General features: G+C 44.3%; 1 protein-coding gene across 2 annotated transcripts in view; it reads right to left on the bottom strand.

The window, feature by feature from the left end:
* zwilch (zwilch kinetochore protein) overlaps positions 1 to 19,528 on the bottom strand; it is a 53,109-nt gene that overhangs the window by 32,947 nt on the left and 634 nt on the right. The window contains exons 2-7 of one of the 2 annotated variants that reach the window (XM_078427072.1): positions 8,837 to 8,888; positions 6,622 to 6,717; positions 5,406 to 5,521; positions 3,787 to 3,986; positions 2,533 to 2,612; positions 518 to 673 (exon numbers count right to left, since the gene is read on the bottom strand). In XM_078427072.1, the coding sequence (XP_078283198.1) occupies positions 518 to 673; positions 2,533 to 2,612; positions 3,787 to 3,986; positions 5,406 to 5,521; positions 6,622 to 6,717; positions 8,837 to 8,888 (700 nt within the window). The remainder of the gene's footprint in view (positions 1 to 517; positions 674 to 2,532; positions 2,613 to 3,786; positions 3,987 to 5,405; positions 5,522 to 6,621; positions 6,718 to 8,836; positions 8,889 to 19,528) is intronic. The other variant, XM_078427073.1, reaches the window with a different exon arrangement.

Genomic DNA, 19,528 nt, shown 5'->3' with positions numbered 1-19,528 from the left:
GTACATGAAATGCCAAACTAAATTGTGCACAATCAGACATTGGTGCATATGGCCAGCACTTGCCCGTCATGCATATGGATATCTCCTCAACAATCTTCAGATCCAACTTGAAAGCTATTCTCCAAGAACAAATTTTTGGCTACCCTAAAATAGACCAGCTAATATTTAGCCAGGCATAATGAGAATGAGTGTAAGAGAGCAGTGTATGTATTCTACACTGAAAAGCCGATGCTCCGCAGCAGTACACAGAGCAAAATTGAAGTTCATTGTCATGATAAACAATTCCCTAATGGCTGAATACTTTGCACTACAGATGTGGCAGAATCAGCAATTGGGCATCCACAGCAAAGCATTAAATTAAAAGCGCGGAAAAGGGATAGAACCTCCCAAATGCAAAATACTGTAAATGGTTTCTCTCCCTCACCCACTCATTCTCATGCCATTTGTGATAACCTTATTAATTAATTTAATTTTATATTGTACCAAATTAATACTTTAATAATACACATTTGCTTACCAGGGTGGCAACCGATGTAAGTGGGGGAGCTTCTAGGATTTTATCCACGTTGTTCCAAACGAAATCCACCATAATATTACTCTGTGAATCCATGATTGTATTCTCCAAACTGGAGGCACCAAACAAATCATAGTGTGCATAGCCTTTGGTCGATATCTGCATCATGACAATAAACCATAACTCTGGGTACTGAAATATTAGTTCATTAAAAAAATAATTTTCAGTCAAATCGTATCTGTCGCAACCTCAGCAAATTACAAAGCTATTTATAGATAACAAGATACTTGACAATGTATTGCTTCTGGAAGATTAGATTGCATGGGACCCAGGGGAATATAACTAGTTGGATACAAAAATGGCTTGATGGTAGGAAACAGAGGGTGGTATCAGATTACTGTTTTTCAGACGGTAACAAGTGGTGCACAAGGATCAGTACTGGGTCCACTGTTGCTCTTTATTAATATTAATAACTTGGATGGGAATGTATTTGCCATAGCTGGTAAATTTATGCCTGACACTAAAATTGGCAGTGTAGTGGGCAGACAAGGTGCTCTATGATTACAATAAGATCCTAATCCTGATCAACTGAGCCAAAGAATGGCAGATGGAGTTTAATTCAGGTAAATAAAAGCGGCATTTGGCATGCTTCGGGGTTTGGCACATTGGTCAGGGCTTTGTGTAGAGTTGGGATGTTACGTTTTAACTGAACTGGACATTGGCAAGGCCGCATAAAGCAAATCTGTATAGGTTGGATCTTTTTCCTTGCAGCATCAGAGACTAGCTGGAGACCTTACAAAGCTATATAACATTATGAGGAACATCACTGGAAATTGGAGGAACAGCACCTCATATTTTGCCTGGGCAGCTTGCAGCCCAGTGGTATGAACATCGACTTCTCCAACTTTAGATAGTTCCTCTGTCCCTCTCTTCCCCTCCTCCTTCCCAGATCTCCCTCTATCTTCCTGTCTCCACCTATATCCTTCCTTTGTCCCGCCCCCCTGACATCAGTCTGAAGAAGGGTCTCGACCCGAAACGTCACCCAGTCCTTCTCTCCTGAGATGCTGCCTGACCTGCTGAGTTACTCCAGCATTTTGTGAATAAATACCTTCGATTTGTACCAGCATCTGCAGTTATTTTCTTATAGGAACATATATAAGTTGACTCGCCACAGTCTTTATCTCCTTAGTGTAGGTGAGTCTAAAACTAGGTATAGGTTTAAGGTGACTTTTAAGGAGCAACTTTTTCACACAGAGCCTTGGTGTGTACAGATGAGGAGGAAGTGTAGAGGTGGGGAAGACATTGCATATAAAAAGTACTTAGACAGGTACATGGATAGGAAAGGAATATGGGATAATGGGACTAACTTGGTTAGGCAACTTGGGCAGCATGGACAAAATGCGTTAAAGGGCCTATTTCTGTGCTGTTTAGGTCTGTGAGTCTATGGGTCACTGATGTTCGACAGTCATTTTTCACACAGAAATATTGTAGATCGAGACAGCATTCTGCGTGCATATTAGCTGCTCAGTTTTCCACAATCCAACTATCACTGAACTGTAACAATGATTTAATTGACCATAAAAAACTCTGGCGCATCCTGAGTTTGTGACAGTAATGTAATTTATAAATCACTACAACATCTAAATATATGTTTGCACACACCTAAACTGTTAAAAAAAAATCTATACAAAATTTAATCAATAATGGTAAAATACTAGACTCCGGAAATAAGAATTAAAAAAACCCAGAAAATTCTGGAAAGCTGAAGAGGTCAGCTGCATATGTAGGGAGGGATAAAGAGCTAGTGTTTCAGGTTAATGACCTCAATTTATGATTACAGTAGGAGCAGTGGATCCAAGCAACCAGACCAAGGAATCATGTACATAATCTTGATTAAAATTCAAAAGAGTTTAACAAAACCAGAGGCCTTCTCAATATTTTCAACATCTTTAACATATTTTAAAATTTGAAGCTTTATCAAAGTCATTTATAACTGAAGAAGGAGCAAGAATACCTACAGCAGAACAAAGATGTCTGTCCTTGTGTGTAGTTTTCAAACTTTCTAAGGTTGTGAAACTGTTTTTGTCAACAATTGGTCCTAAAAGAATGAGGAATTACAGTCAAACTCAAAATGGTCTTTGTGCATTCACTATAAACAAAGATTAAAAGAATCAGCATATTTATGATAATTTCACAATCTAATCTGTTGACAAAATAAACTATATTTAATAGTTTTTATAGTTAAATTTACCACCAAACTATTCCATTAAGTTTTATATACTATATATTAAATTATGGGCCAAATGGCTTCCTTCACTGCCTTGACGTCTAATTCTCTACTCACCAAGATCAAATGTAATGCTATGGTGAATGTTAACTGAAGATTAAGAGGCAATTGGCGTAGTGTGTGTGTTGATGTGGGAAGAAAGAATATTGCAGCATCTGTGGTAATTCAAAAGAGATTCAAGCAAGCTAATTCCAGGGTTGAGAGGATTGCCTTATCAAGAGGCTAAGCAGATGAGATCCGTACTCCATGGAGTTTGTGGAGCTGTGATCTTATTGAAATTTATAAAATCCTAAAGGGGCAGGACAGGGTAAAGGGTTGAGATGTTTTTCCTTGTTGAATGAGGGGTATAGTTTAAAGATAAGGGGGACAGTCATTTAAAACCATGATATATGCAAATTTCTCGAAAAGACTGGTGACTCTTTGGAATTCTCTGCCCCAAAGAGTTGATGAGTTACTCATTAGAAATATTTTTTAGTGCAGGTAGATACATTTTAGAAAGATTGAGGGATCTGGACACAGATAAGAAAGTTAGGTCAAGGATTGGTCAGCCAGGATCATATTGAATGGTGGGGCAGGCTTGAAGGGCCAATTATTTTAAAAAGGGCTATCATGACATCTCACTGGCGCACGTGACAATATGAAAAATCATTGGCATAACCTCTTTCCAGGCTTTAATAGTTTCAGCTCAAACTACCTTCAGTGTCAGAGCCATCACACCTCACCCACAGTAGAGGAAATATAGTAGGCACGTTGCAGCTTGTCATCTGTGACATGGGCAGATTATGGGCCAGGCTGTACCAGAAAACTAACTGCACTTATTCTCTTCTATTCTTCTAGTGGTTGCATTTTTATGTTGTGTATTCAACCTATATTTGAATGGAACGTATTGATTTTAACTTGTTAGCCTACAATTACACCTCCTAGTACACTGACTTAGCTAACATTTAATGCAATTATTTAAAAAAGGGCTATCATGACATCTCACCAGAGCATGTGACTATGTGGAAAATCATTGACGCAATCTCTTTCCCAGTTTTAACGGGTTCCGCTCCAAACCAAACAGTGCCTTCAGAGTCAGAGGCATCACATCTAACCCACAGTGAAGGAAATGTAGTGGGCACGCTGCAGCTGGTCATCTGTGACATGTGCGGATTATGGGCCAGGGTGTACCAGGAAACTAATTGTCTGTGAAGAGGAAAAGGAAATAGCTAAACATTGTAGATGAGAAACTAATACAAGAAGTGAACTGGGATTTAAGTCAAGCGTGTCATAGGTACTAGCTTCAAGAAACTTCCAATCTGGCTTATCCTTATCTCACACTTTTTATCTCTAGCCTTTGACAAAACCATCTGCCAAACATCTATCCCCGTTTGGTAGAGATACTGCCTGATCCTCTGAATTATTCCAAAACAATGCGTCTTCTTTTTGTGTCATAGTCACTGATATTTTGATTACTAATGACCTCTGCGATCTTTAATCATTTTCATTTTGTTTTAAAGTATTTTGAAACAGCCAGACTATTTTGCAGGGGTTGCTTCAATCCTGAATCTTCAATTTCTGCTTACACCAGGCACAGCTTCCCAAAAGTCCAGCAAGACTACGGAATTTGTACAAAATAGCCAAGGGATTAGGCCCGAACTTCCAACCTACCTCATTGCGGACTTTGCACTTTAAAATAAAAATTGTACTCTCTCTGTTGCAATAACATTGTAGCGCCATGTTCTGCACTCTGGTTATTTTTCTCTTTGCACTACCTATTGTACTTGTATTTGGCTTGATTGGACCCATGTATGGTATGATTAGACGGGTAGGATGCAAAACAAAATGTTTCACTGTATCTCAGTACACATGACAATAATACACCAACACCAATATAGCATTTTCTTTATACAGTTGAGTTTCAATCTGAGTACGTCTGCCACTTTCAATAACTTTATTTGCCCTATTCGTCCCTTGCTTACCCGTTATTATGATTTTGAGCAAATGAAGTTAGACTGCTTGAAGATTAAATTATTAGGCTAATACCTAGCCCTTGCCCTAACTACAGATATTAATATTTTGTACGTGACAGGCACTATTAAGGAAAATTTCTGTGTCAACCACAAAAACAAAGGCGATCTATTCCGACAAATTATTCCTACAAACCAATTTTCACAGAAAACTACTAACATTTTAATTCCAATAAAACTTCCAATTATCTTTTTACTATTAACCTTCAATATGATCAGCACCATCTATCAATGATCAAATTATCCACCTTTGATATGGCCTTGCCCATTGATCAGTTTTACTTAAATCATCACATACAAATTAATTGTCATCACCTGACAGAGGGAATCACGAATCACAACTCTATTATGCTTATATTTCATAGCATGCATACAGTTCCCTGTTTGAGTGCCAAGAATTACAATCATTCCAAAGATAAAAGATGGGTTAATTACCATGAATAATACAATTCAGCAAGAAAGCCTTCCGAATTGAAGAATTATATCATTTTCAATGTGAATCTGAGAAATGAACAGCATTTCTCCAAACTGTGCAAAGCAAGTGACCAAGATTCAATGTATGGTGTATATGAAACTGCCATTAATTTGCTTTTACCTTGCTTTCATGACCGATAGAGGCAATGGACCCACATCCTCTAACTTGCTAGATGATACCTTCCTGGTTTCATTATTAAAAGTGTCGTCCAAGTAGTCTTCATTCACTTTAGGTGACTATGGGGAAAAAGGGAATCTGTAGTCAGCCCAAGCAACTGAAGAAAATAAAAACTTGTAGCTCCGCTGTCTGCATATCACAAAAGCATTGTACATTTGAAGCACTGCTTTATCTAAAGACTTAACATTTCCAAACTAATTCATCAAGTGTGATCAGAAATATCAAGTATTGCAGATAATCAACTGTCGGGCACAAATCAGGGCCTAGCCCAATTCAAATGCAGTTTCCAGACAGCTACCACAACTTGTAACACATTTTTTAAACTCTCGAATAAAGCTTAAAACTGGGTCAAATTCTACTGTCCCAGTTTTCCCCAACAATTGATCTTACAGCTCATAATTAAGTTTGGGATTTTCTAAGGATCTATATCACACAATGGATATGGTCCATTAATCAACACACAATACAAATTTTAAATGCATGGAAACTAAACATGAAAGAATCTCTTGGATTTTAATGTGTAGGAAAGAACTGCAGATGCTGGGGTTTAAATCGAAGGGTCTGAAGAGTCTGAAGAAGGGTCTCGACCCGAAACACCACCCATTCCTTCTCTCCAGAGATGCTGCCTGTCCTGCTGAGTTACTCTGGCATTTTGTGTCTACCCTCTCTTGGATTTTAAAATGTGTAAGTTCTTTAAAAAAGTGTTTGTAAATACATATTGTGATTTGATTTCTCCCCACGAATAGTCAGAATGAATCATAATGAAAACAAAAAGTTTTTTCACTGTTCTCAAAAAGATCAAATTTGAATAAACCAGCACTTCAATCAGAAAGATGACAAGGATCAGTAATAGAAAGCATTATGCCTGAATGGCAGAAAAAATCAACAGTAAATACAGAAAATTAATATAAAAGGTTATGGATAGATAGTCATTATGCAGTTTACTGCTGTTATGATTTTGACATGTGGCAATTTGGAAAAGTCCACATCCTTTAACTTGGAGTGACAAGAAGTCAAAGCACAAAGTCACAAAATAAAGTCTTGCTTTCGTGTTCAGACTTAATTCACCATTTAGTATATTAGCCTCAAATTATGTTGTTGGAAACATCTTTCAGTAAGCTTGAGCAATTTAAGATAGAATTATAATTTATATACTTACTGCCATTTCTGCTATGAACACCGATGCATTCTCCTTCCAGAATGCATGCAAGGGACTTTTATTCACTTCATCTACAATGTATACTTGGACATCATCCTGTAAGATAAATAAAGAGGAATAAATCTTGCACCAATTTTGAACATCCCAAAGCACTTTATAACCATAAATTACTTAAAACCTGTAGTCACAGTTATAAAGTAGAAAACACAAATAAAGATGATAAAGATCTAATCTACCACATAAACAATTGAAAACATAATAATGATATTGGTGGGTGTAGTGGGGGTAAGATAAAGAGTACAAAGAGTACCGTGTTGGTATTAATTTGATGTGTCACTGAGTTGTAGATCAGGAGATGTGCATGGATAATTCTCGGCAATGATGTGATCTTTATTTCAACCACAACTTACAATGCTGCCTAGGTAAATTTGAGAAATGTTTAATAAAGGCAGATCCCACTTGTGTGAACTCAAGCCTGGTAAGAAAAACTATAGGTGTTTTGAAGGAAATGTACGTCCTCAAGAATAGGAAGTCTTAAGAAAAGAATTATCTACTGTTTTAGCTGTGACCCAACAAATTAAAATATAAAAATGCTATTCATGTACTATACACAAATTATTTCCGTAGGCATACCCAAGAATTTTCAAAATATGGAAGCACAATATACTGAGGTCCCGGCAAATCATGAGAAATAGCAGACGTCGGCCCTTTGAGCTTGGTTTGCCATTCAACATTAGAAATACAGCATGGAAACAGGATCTTTGGCCCACCAAGCCCATGCTGACTATCAATTCCCCCATTCACACTAGTTCTGTTATCCCACTTTCTCATCCACTTCCAAAACATTAGGGACAATTTTACGTAGGCCACTTAACCTATAAACCTGCAGGTCTTTGGGATGTGAGAGGAAACCAGAGCACTCAGAGGAAACACACATGGTCACAGGGAGAACAAGCAAACTCCACACAGACAGAACATAACGTCATGATTGATCCTAGGTTTCTGTCGCTATGAGGCAACAGCTCTGCAAGCTGCACTATCTCAAATCTAACCATGCAGACCAAAATACCATGTGAGAAGTTGTCAAAAGGCCGTGCTAAAGTCCATGTAGACAATATATAATGCCCTGCCCTCATCAATCCTCTTGGTCACCTCTTCGAAAAATTCAATCACATTTTTAGACATGATTTCATACACACAAAGCTGCAATCTTCTGAAAAACTCCAAATGACCCCCAGCATTTAACTACGTATCCATTCATCAGTCAAGAAATGTCCTTTCCAATATGCAGGCCAGAAACAGGATTTATGGAAAATTGGTAATACACTCTATTATTATGGTTTTCTACCTAATTGTGTTACTATATTTTCTGTATAAAGAAAAATGACATATCGTTACAGATGTTCTTGCTGGTGTTTTTTTTTTAACCACTGCAGTACCACTTTTGTTACAGAACATAACATTGACAGTAAAACATTTCAACTTGTGAACAAACTGGTCTTCCTATGGATTCCATGGCAGTAATCAATCGTGTGGATTTCTCTTGTAACTTTTATTTGGCTGGTTATTAAATGCTTTTTGAAACTCCACTTTTCCACATTCTCCAGATTACTTTGAACAAGTTTATCATAAATCCACATGGACACCACCAATTCTATTCTGCTATGAACATGACCCTGCTATGAACACTTACCAGCTGTTCAGACAAATGGCCGAGAGTTCGCTGTTTATTATCTTCCTTCTTTCCAGAATGGCAAGATACATAGCACTGACTCTTTTGCTAAATATTTTAGGCTTCAGTCTATTATGAACTGCTTATTTCAAGAACTGACAATTTCAAGAATGCTCATCACATTTAAACTCGTACTTTAAGAAGAATGGTCAAGGTTAGATTTTTTTAAAATTGTGGTTATCATTCCATTTCCAAAGTAATCTGACAGCTCATACGATCCAAGAGAGGAAATGAAGTTTGAAATGAGTATCATTACATGCTGAAGCTGAACCAACTTCCACATATTAAATCATCAAGCAGCAGTATGTCTATGAGAAACAGCAGTGGCTGAAAATTATCATCAAGAGAAAGTGCAGGACTGGGAATATAAAGCATTATGGAATATTCTCAACATGCAGTAAAAAATGTGACCAGGGACTGCAATTCTAGGGAGGTGTTCAATGGAAGAAAGGCACAAAGAAAGTAGCTTTTTAGACAGATTACCTCAAAAAGCACAGGGTCCTTTAGTGTTCCTTTCTTTTCTTGGTCACAAAGCCTGAGAGGAAAAAATATTAAACTGAAAGACAAAATCAGACTGCAGCTATGTTTGTACATACTGTATGGGTGCTAAGTTTTGTTTATATTGTTTTACAGGAGAAGTTCTTGCCGTTCTAAAATGAAAATGTAACTCACATTTCTAGAATAAAGAAATATGGAGACAGAAGAAAATAAAACATGTATCCAAAATAACAAACTACTTAAAAAATGTATGTAAATAACATTAAGAATCTTTAAAAAATGGAAGCCAAGCACAGCCCAGGTGAGAGCACCATACAACATTTCCTTAGGTATTTCAACACAATTGACTAGCAACATTATATAATATCCTTATGTTGCTTATTGCACTAGTTAAATATAAAGCACTTCCCTGCAATGTTTTCCATGCTGATCAACTTGCTCTTAAAAATTAGAGTCCGTCAAACAACTTTGCTTTGCTTCCAATGAGCCAGTAGCACAGATGTTATGCCTTCATAATGAGAGGATTTGAGTATAGGAGCAAGGAGGTCCTACTGCAGTTTAACAGGGCCCTGGTGAGACCGCACCTGGAGTATTGTGTGCAGTTTTGGTCTCCGAGTTTTGAGAAAGGACATTCGTGCTATTAAGGGAGTAGTGTAGGTTCACCAGGTTAATTCCCAGGATGGCAGGACTGACATACGATGAAAGAATGGATCGACTGGGCTTATAGTCACTGGAATGTAGAAGGATGAGAGGAGATCTTATAGAAAGATATAGTGTTATAATGTAGGCCATTTAGGACTGAGATGAGAAAAAGCTTTTTCACCCAGAGAGTTGTGAATCTGTGAAATTCTCTGCCACAGAAGGCAGTGGAGGCCAATTCACTGGATGTATTCAAGAGAGAGTTGGATATAGCTCTTAGGGCAAATGAAATCCAGGGATATGGGGAGAAAGCAGGCACGGGGTACTGAATCTGGATGACAGGCATGTGAGTGAGGAAAAGAGCCGAGTGCTTGTGCGAGGCATCCAACGGGGGTCAAAAAATTGGAAAATTTTGAAAATGTACACACAAAATTACCAGTTTCAAGCCTCTTTTAGTGCATTTCAAAGAAAAAACAGATATTACAAAATAATGTGAATATGTCACTGTACACTAATAACATTTTGAAGTAATTAATTGATTATCAGCCCAAAAAGGTAGTAATTGGCTTTTCTGCTGTGTTTTATAATTTAACCCTGTCTTAATTAATTTAGTTATATAATCTTCCACTTAAATTTAATATTTATTCATCACAGTTCCACCACTGATTTTCTGGCATTCTTGGTTCCAGAGCTTTGCTGGTTTATCCAGCAGGCCAAGGAAGTTAGCTATGGGGATAGATTTGCTGGCTCCAGCTGGGCTGGAGTTCCAGAGCCCCGGCCGCAGGTTGCTAATTCAATCCACCGATCGGCCGTGGCAGTCCCGATGAGGTCAAGATTGGCTGCCTTGCCCAGCCTAGGTGCCACATTTCCGGGGAGACTTCCAGGGTGCGCAGGGGTATTTCTCGCCGAACCCCTAGTGACCTCTAGCGGCCGAATTGACAAATTGGCCATGAAAGTCCCGATGAGGTCGAGATTGGCTGCCTTGCCCAGCCTAGGTGCCACATTTCCGGGGAGACTTCCAGGGCGCGCGGGGGCGATTTCTCGTGGAACCCCCAAGCGACCTCTAGCGGAACCCTAGTGTTCATTACAAGTCTATACATCGTTTATTTTTTTAATTAATTTTTTTCAATCCAATTTCTCCGTTTATTTCGCAAAGTGAAAAACGCAGAAACCATGTGGAAATTCGCAGAAACTTGGAAAATTCACATGCCTGGGATGAACAGCTATGATCATTTTGAATGGCGGTGCTAGCTTGAAGGGCCAAATGGCCTACTCCTGCACCTCTTTTCTATATTTCTGTCTTGTCAGGATTCTGATAAGCACCTGAACAGGTTGATCAATGAGAGATCTGTAGATTTTATCTTTCATTTTGTTGTTGGCGCTATTATATGGATTAGCATTAATTCCACCCTGTTGTCACGGGGCAAATCTGGACTAGTACTCATGTCATGAAGCAAATCAAACAGCAAATGCATTGCTATATTGTGAATTACATATTTGAGAGGCATAGACTGAGTAGGGGTAGTCAGCATGGCTTTGTGTATGGGAAATCGTGCCTCCAAAGAGGTGACCAAGATTGATGAGGGAGAGCGGTAGATGTTGTCGACATGGACTTCAACAAGGCCTTTAACAAATACCTAATAGTATGATGATTTGAAAGATTAAATTACATAGGATCCAGCGCGCTAACCAATTGGATACAAAAGTGGCTTGAAGGCAAGAGGGGTGGTTGTAAATAATTGTGTTTCGGACTAGAGGGTTGTAACCAGTGGTGTGCCACAAGGGTTGGTGCTGGGTCCACTGGTGTTCACTATTTATATTAACAATTTGAATGGGAATGGATAGTAAGTTTGAGGGTGACACCAACATTGGTGGTGTAGTGACCCTTCTTCAGATTAAAGGGGGGGGGAGAGGGAGTGTTGGGACCATTCTTCAGACTGATTTGAGGGGAGCAAGCTGGAAGAAAGTTGGGGGCAGGACAAAGTCTGGCAAGTAAAAAGTGGATACAGATGAGGAGAGCGCTTTCTGATGGCAGATAGTTGAACAAAAGTCACAAAGGAAAAGACAAGGAGTATAAGGGTAGAGAATGAGATAAGGGAGGATATACCTCATCCCTGAATGGATGTGAGGGAGGAGGTATATGGCGTTACTTCTTTTGCAGTTGCATGGAAAATACCTGGGAAGGGGGTGGTTTAGGTGGTGAAGGGATGTTAATTGGGCTTCTCCATTGCCAGAGTGAGGCTACACGCAAACTGCTTGGGTGGCTTACAACCTAACAGATTGAACATTGATTTGTCCAATTTAAAGTAACTAACCTACAAACAACCCACCTTCCCTTCTTTCACTTCAATGGGGAAACCAGGATGTTCTCTAAATGATGTGTTTGCAGCTAGAAATAAATATTTCACTTTAAAATTCTCATCCTTGTTTTCAAATACCTCAAAGATTTCATTAAAAAAGAGAAATAAAGTGCTGGAGTAACTCAGCGAGTCAGGCAGCATCGCTGCTGAAATGAGGGGCAGGACAAAGCCTGACATCTAATGGGTTGATATTGGTGAACGGTATTTCTCCTCTTCTATTCCTTCCTCTAGCTTCACAATTTGCAACTCTTCAATCGTTTTGAATTTTCAGCTCTGGACATTGTCCAACCATCTGCCTATCAAAAACCCCTCCTCACCTGTATTAACTTATAACCTGCCAGGTATTGTCCTGCTCTTTCTCCACCCCCATCATCCCATAAATCTGAAGAGCAGTTCCAACTCAAAATGAGTTACTTAAGTCAGCTGAGTTACTCCAGTACTTTGTCTTTCTTTCTTCTCTTTTTTTTGGGAACTTGTTTTCTATGTGTAATTGAGCATCTGCAGTTCCTTGTTTTGTTTCTACATCTCAATGATTTCAGTGCTGAGCTCCACCCTCAATCTTAATTCTGAGCTAACTTTAGCTACCAAAGTCCTCAGGTCTAAATCTACATAGTGTAGGGACATAGGGATTGGCTGGGAGAGTTCGAACCCTCGGATTGGCTAGCGAGGTCACCAGGTGTGCCAGCGCGGGAGAGATAGTCAGTCTAGCGTTGAACTCCGTTTAGGTAAGACGTTAGGTAGTTGTCTACAGTTTGAATGTTGCGATTGTCACGGAGTTTTTGGGCCATGCAATAAACTTCGTCTGTAACATCCATCCGTTATCAGACTCGCTACATTGGTGACCCCGACGTGATCAACGATCACAAGAGCATGTCGCAGGTAGGGTCGAACAGTGGGCAGCCGAACGCGGGCGGCGTTCACCTACCCCCGTTCTGGGCCCATCAACCGCACCTGTGGTTCGTGCAGGCAGAGCCCCAGTTCCACCTCAAGAAAGTTGCGGAGGACCAAGAGAAGTTCCACCATCTGGTAAGCTGTCTACCGCCCGAGGTGGCCGCGCGGGTGGGACGGTACTTGACCAACCCTCCCCAAACCGAGAAATACGAAGGGCTCAAGAAGCTCCTGCTGAGGACCTTTGGCTTTAGCCAAAACCAGCGGGCCCTGAAGCTCCTACATTTACCGGAGCTAGGGGATCGGCTACCGTCTGTCCTGATGACAGAGATGCTAACCTTGATCGGCGACCACCAGCCTTGCATGATGTTTGAAGCGGCATTCCGGGAGAAATTGCCCCGGGACGTCAGGTTAGTGTTGGCGGACGTCTCTTTCGAAGACCCGGTAGCGTTCGCAGAGAAAGCCGACGCGCTCGTTACGGAGGGCTCCACACGAGATGACTCGGTAAATCGGGTTTCGAGGCCAAGCAGCAACCGGCCGCCATTTTACAGACAGCCCGCCAAGACGGGGCTGCAGCGCCCGCCATTTTGCAGCGGGCCCAAGCAACAGAGCCGCACAGGCGCGGCTGGTGTTTTTTCCACAAGCGGTGGGGCAGTGAAGCCCGAAATTGCAGGGCTCCGTGTTCCTTTCCGGGAAATGCCTCGGCCGATCGAATATAGAGGCAGTCTCGATCGGCCGCAACCGCCGCCTCTACGCCACAGATCGAGGTACCGCCACCGTTTTTCTGGTCGATACGGGAGCGGTCGTTAGCATCATGCCTCCCTACGGCTGTGAAGTTCGAGCAGGTAGGAAGGGTCCGTCCCTCATTGCGGTCAACGGCAGTCCCATCCGCACCTACGGCAAGAGGGCCATGTCCCTGTCCTTCGGGTCCGAGACCTACCATTGGGATTTCATCGTTGCCGACGTGGGCCAGGCCATTCTGGGCGTGGATTTCCTCTGGGCTTTTTCGTTGGTCGCAGACGTCCGCAGGAAGGGCCTACAACCCTCGGCTAGCAGTATGGAGCCTGCTACTCCTCCACCTTCCACCCCACCCTGCCCGTCGATCCAGGCCATCACCACGGCTCCCGGTCAGTTCGCTGCGGTCCTCGCCGACTTCCCGCAGCTCCTCGTACAGCGGTTTGATGCCCCTTCCGCTAAGCACGGTGTCGTCCACTTCATCCCTACCAAGGGGCCGCCTATATTCGCCCGGGCGTGGCGCCTACCTCCCGACAAGCTGGCCATGGCCCGGGAGGAGTTCCTGAATTTGGAACGACTGGGGATTGTTCGGCCTTCAGACAGACCGTGGGCCTCCCCCTTGCATCTGGTCTCTAAAGCATCTGGGGGGTGGAGACCATGTGGGGATTACCGGTGTCTTAACGCTGCCACCCGGCCTGACCGCTATCCGATCCCTCACATACAGGACTTCTCAGCCAGCCTCGAGGGCGCTACGGTTTCCTCAAAGATCGATTTGGTGCGGGGATATCATCAGATCCCTGTCCACCCACCGGACATTCCCAAGACGGCTACGATTACTCCGTTCGTGTTATTTGAGTGGTTGCGCATGCCATTCGGTCTCAAAAACGCGGCTCAGGCATTCCAGCGTCTCGTGGATCATGTGGGTCGCGGATTGTCTTTTGTGTTTATTTATCTCGATGACATTCTGGTTGCTAGTCGTTCGGCCCCAGAGCACCTGGTCCACCTTTGCACGGTGTTCCAGAGGCTGCAAGATCACGGCCTGATCCTCCACCCGTCCAAATGCCAGTTCGGCCTGTCCGCGGTGGATTTCCTGGGTCACCGGGTCACACCGGCCGGTGCCACTCCTTTACCCGCTAAGGTGGACGCCGTCCACTCTTTTCCCCGCCCTACCACCGTCAAGGGCTTGCAGGAATTCGTGGGCATGGTGAATTTTTATCACCGGTTCGTGCCTGCGGCAGCTCGGATCATGCGCCCCCTTTTTCAATGCCTCGCGGGTAACCCCGCTGAGTTGGTCTGGTCCACAGCGGCCGAGGCGGCTTTTGACGCGGTTAAGCTGGCCCTCGCCAACGCCACCATGCTCGTGCACCCCCGCTCCTCTGCCCCCACGGCCCTGACGGTGGATGCCTCAGACGTGGCGGTGGGTGGCGGTAGAGCAACAGGTCCAATGGCCACTGGCAGCCTCTGGCATTTTTCAGCCGGCAACTCACTCGACCTGAGCTGAAATACAGTGCCTTCGACAGGGAGCTCCTGGCCTTCTATTTAGCTGTTCGCCATTTCCGGTATTTTTTGGAGGGACGCTCTTTTGTTGCCTACACGGATCACAAATCCCTCACGTTTGCTTTTTCTGAGGTTTCTGATCCGTGGTCGGCCCGCCAGCAACGGCACCTCACCCTCATTTCGGAGTTCACCACAGATGTTCGCCACATCGCGGGTAGGCTCAACGCCGTTGCTGACGCCCTGTCCCGGCCGGCCAATTCCTCTGTTGCTGCGGTGGGGGGGGCGAGGTGGATTTCCAGGAGCTGGCGGAGGCTCAGCGCCTGGAAGGAATTGCCTCAGCGTACGTCTCCACCGCCTCAGGGTTGCGGTTGGCCCAGGTAGCGTGCGGCCCCACAGGTACCACACTTTGGTGCGACGTTTCCCTTCCCCGCCCTCGCCGGGTTGTGCCAACCGCCCTGCGGAGTAAGGTTTTTGAGGCCATTCATGGCCTGGCACACCCGTCCATTCGGGCGACCTTGGCCATGGTGGCCGCCCGATTTGTCTGGCACGGCCTGCGGAAGCAGGTGGCCGCCTGGGCCCGCGCCTGCGTCCCGTGCCAGACCTCCAAGGTCCACCGCCACGTCCAGCCCCCGTACCAGAATTTCGTGGTTCCGCCCGTCCGTTTTTTCCACATTCACGTGGATTTGGTTGGTCCTTTGCCCTACTCTAGGGGCTACACTCATCTCCTGATGGCGGTCGACCGTTTTACTCGTTGGCCGGAGGCTTTTCTGTTGTCGGACACCTCGGCGGCCTCCTGTGCACGGGCCCTGGCTTTACATTGGGTTGCCCGTTTATGCGTCCCGGCCATCATCACTACCGACCGGGGCGCCCAGTTCACCTCGTACCTCAGGGCCCCGCTTGCGCAGCTGTATGGGTCCCGCTTGCAGCAGACCACCGCCTATCATCCCCAAGCTAACGGGATGGTAGAGCGCTTCCACCGACAGCTGAAGGCGTCCCTCTGAGCCCGCCTGACCGGCCCTGACTGGGCCGACCAGCTGCCTTGGGTCCTCCTCGGCATTCGCACGGTCCCTAAGTCTGATCTGGGTACTTCCTCGGCGGAACTCGTCTACGGCTCGCCCCTGTGGGTGCCGGGTGACATTCTTCCCTTATCCTCCCCCCTGCCGTCGTCCGTCCCGTCAGTTTTGGCTTCTCTCCGGGCTCGGATAGGTTCCCTGGCCCCAGTCCCGGCCTCCAGTCACGGGAGTACCGCAGTGCACGTACCGGCGGACTTGCAGGACTGCGAGTTCGTTTTCCTCCGGCGGGATTCTCACCGCCCCCCTCTGCAGCCGGTCTACCAGGGCCCGTTCCAGGTGCTGAAAAGGGGGACGGTCACCTTCACTTTACAAGTGGGCACCCGACGGGAACTCGTCTCTGTCTCCAGGCTGAAACCGGCCCACTTGGACCAGGACCGTCCCGTGCTGGTGGCCCAACCTCCTCGCCGGGGCCGACCTCTGGCCGGCCCACCTGGTTCCCCAGCTGCATCTCTTCTCCGACCGCTCGGGCCTCCGCTACCCACGGCTGTGTTTACTCTGCCCCCTCCAGCCGCGCCCCCATCGCCTCCCCCTCCCTCCCCCTCCACCAGCGGGGCCCTCCCCGCCTCCTTCGTCGCTGGTGGTACCGGCCTCCTCTCTCCGTACGCGTTCAGGTCGGGCGGTCCGGGCGCCCGTGAGGTACGGTACCGAGGGTTCTAGGGGGGGTCATGTTGGGACATAGGGATTGGCTGGGAGAGTTTGAACCCTCGGATTGGCTAGTGAGGTCATCAGGTGTGCCAGCGCGGGAGAGATAGTCAGTCTAGTGTTGAACTCCGTTTAGGTAAGACGTTAGGTAGTTGTCTACAGTTTGAATGTTGCGATTGTCAAGGAGTTTTTGGGCCATGCAATAAACTTCGTCTGCAACATCCATCCGCTATCAGACTCGCTACAATAGGTTCAATTAAGATGATCTTTAAAAGACATTCATCCACGGGGTGCTTATACTTTACAACTGTGTGAGGTTGCTACGTTTTACTCCCACATTAAAAAAACTGTTAACTAGCCACTGTAAATTGTACGTAGGTGAAGGGTGGAATCAAGGGGAATGGATGGGAGGGGGGAATAGATTAGGATTAGTGTAGGATGGATGTAATTGGATGATCAATGATTGGCAGACTCAGTAGGTCAATAGCTCATTTTCGTGTTGTCTATCTCTACTTGTTGTGCTTTATTTTCTCAATATTTATCAGTATCAAATGTTTGAAATTATTGCTTTGAATCACTTTCAGAAAATTTACTTAATTGAAGATACTGTATAAATAAAAGTTATTGTTGTGGTGGGGTTGGTGACAGCCCTGATTTGCCAAAATAGCAAACTGTTTCCTGAAAGCAAGATTTCTTGCCACGATCTCACATATTGTACGCGATCGGTTAATGCTGCCCCGTTCATGACACAGCCTCGACACAAGTATCATGCACATAGAAACACAATCCTCCAAACCGAGGACATAAAAAGGTCTACTAATCCAACAATAGGATGTTTTCAAATATTCAATCCCATAACAACATTGTACTGAAAGCTTTCGGTCTACTGTCATAGAAACATAGAAAATAGGTGCAGGAGGAGGCCATTCGAGCCAGCACCGCCATTCATTGTGATCATGGCTGATCGTCCCCAATCAATACCCTGAGCCTGCCTTCTCCCCATATCCCTTGATTCCACTAGCTCCTAGAGCTCTATCTAACTCTCTCTTAAATCCATTCTGATTTGGCTTCCACTGTCCTCTGTGGCAGAGAATTCCACAAATTCACAACTCTCTGGGTGAAAAAGTTTTTTCTCACCTCAGTTTTAAATGGCCTCCCCTTTATTCTAAGACTGTGGTCCCTGGTTCTGGACTCGCCCAACATTGGGAACATGTTTCCTGCATCTAGCTTGTCCAGTCCTTTTATAATTTTATATGTTTCTGTAAGATCCCCTCTCATCCTTCTAAACTCCAGTGAATACAAGCCTAGTCTTTTCAATCTTTCCTCATGTGTCAGTCCTGCCATCCCAGGGATCAATCTCGTGAACCTATGCTGCACTGCCTCAATTACAAGGATGTCCTTCCTCAAATTAGGAGACCAAAACTGTACACAATACTCCAGATGTGGTCTTACCAGGGCCCTATACAACTGCAGAAGAACCTCTTTACTCCTATACTGAAATCCTCTTGTTATGAAGGCCAACATTCCATTAGCTTTCTTCACTGCCTGCTGTACCTGCACGCCAACTTTCAGTGACTGGTGTACAAGGACACCCTGGTCTCGCTGCACCTCCCCCTTATCTAACCTAACTCCATTGAGATAATAATCTGCCTCCTTGTTTCTGCCGCCAAAGTGGATAACCTCACATTTATCTATATTATACTGCATCTGCCACACATCTGCCCACTCACTCAACCTGCCAGGTCACCCTGCAATCTCCTAACATCCTCTTCACAGTTTACACTGCCACCCAGCTTTGTGTCATCCGTAAACTTGCTAGTGTTGCTTCTAATTCCCTCTTCCAAATCGTTAATATATATGGTAAACAGTTGCGGTCCCAACACCGAGCCTTACGGCACTCCACTCGCCACTGCCTGCCATTCTGAAAAGGACCCGTTTACTCCTACTCTTTGCTTCCTGTCTGCCAACCAATTTTCTATCCATGTCAACACCCTACCCCCAATACCATGTGTTCTAATTTTAGTCACCAATCTCCCGTGCGGGACCTTATCAAAGGCTTTCTGGAAGTCTAGATACACTACATCTACTGGCTCCCCTTCATCCATTTTACTTGTCACGTCCTCAAAAAATTCCAGAAGATTAGTCAAGCATGATTTCCCTTTCATAAATTCATGCTGACTTGGACTTATTCTTTTACTGCTATCCAAATACACCGTTATTACCTCTTTAATAATTGACTCCAGCATCTTTCCCACCACCAAAGTCAGGCTAACTGGTCTGTAATTCCCCGTTTTCTCTCTTGCTCCTTTCTTGAAAAGTGGGATAACATTAGCTATCCTCCAATCCACAGGAACTGATCCTGAATCTATTGAACATTGGAAAATGATCACCAATGCGTTCACTATTTCTAGAGCCACCTCCCTGAGGACCCTGGGATGCAGACCATCAGGCCCAGGGGATTTATCATCCTTCAGTCCCATTAGTCTACCCAATACTATTTCTCGCCTAATGAAAATTTATTTCAGTTCCTCTACCCCCCTAGATCCTCTGCCCTCCAGTACATCTGGGAGATTGTTTGTGTCTTCCTTAGTGAAGACAGATCTGAAGTACCTGTTCAACTCTTCTGCCATTTCCTTGTTACCCATAATAATTTCACCCGTGTCTGCCTTCAAGGGACCCACATTTGACTTTGCTACTCTTTTTCTCTTAACATATCTAAAGAAGTTTTTACTGTCCTTCTTTATATTCTTGGCCAGCTTCCCCTCGTACTTCATCTTTTCAGCCCGTATTGCCCGTTTTGTCACCTTCTGTTGTCCTATGAAGGTTTCCCAATCCTCTGGCTT

This window comes from Rhinoraja longicauda, chromosome 33, assembly GCF_053455715.1.
Source record: "Rhinoraja longicauda isolate Sanriku21f chromosome 33, sRhiLon1.1, whole genome shotgun sequence".
Lineage (NCBI taxonomy): Eukaryota > Metazoa > Chordata > Chondrichthyes > Rajiformes > Arhynchobatidae > Rhinoraja > Rhinoraja longicauda.
This window is presented reverse-complemented; position numbering and strand designations above follow the sequence as displayed.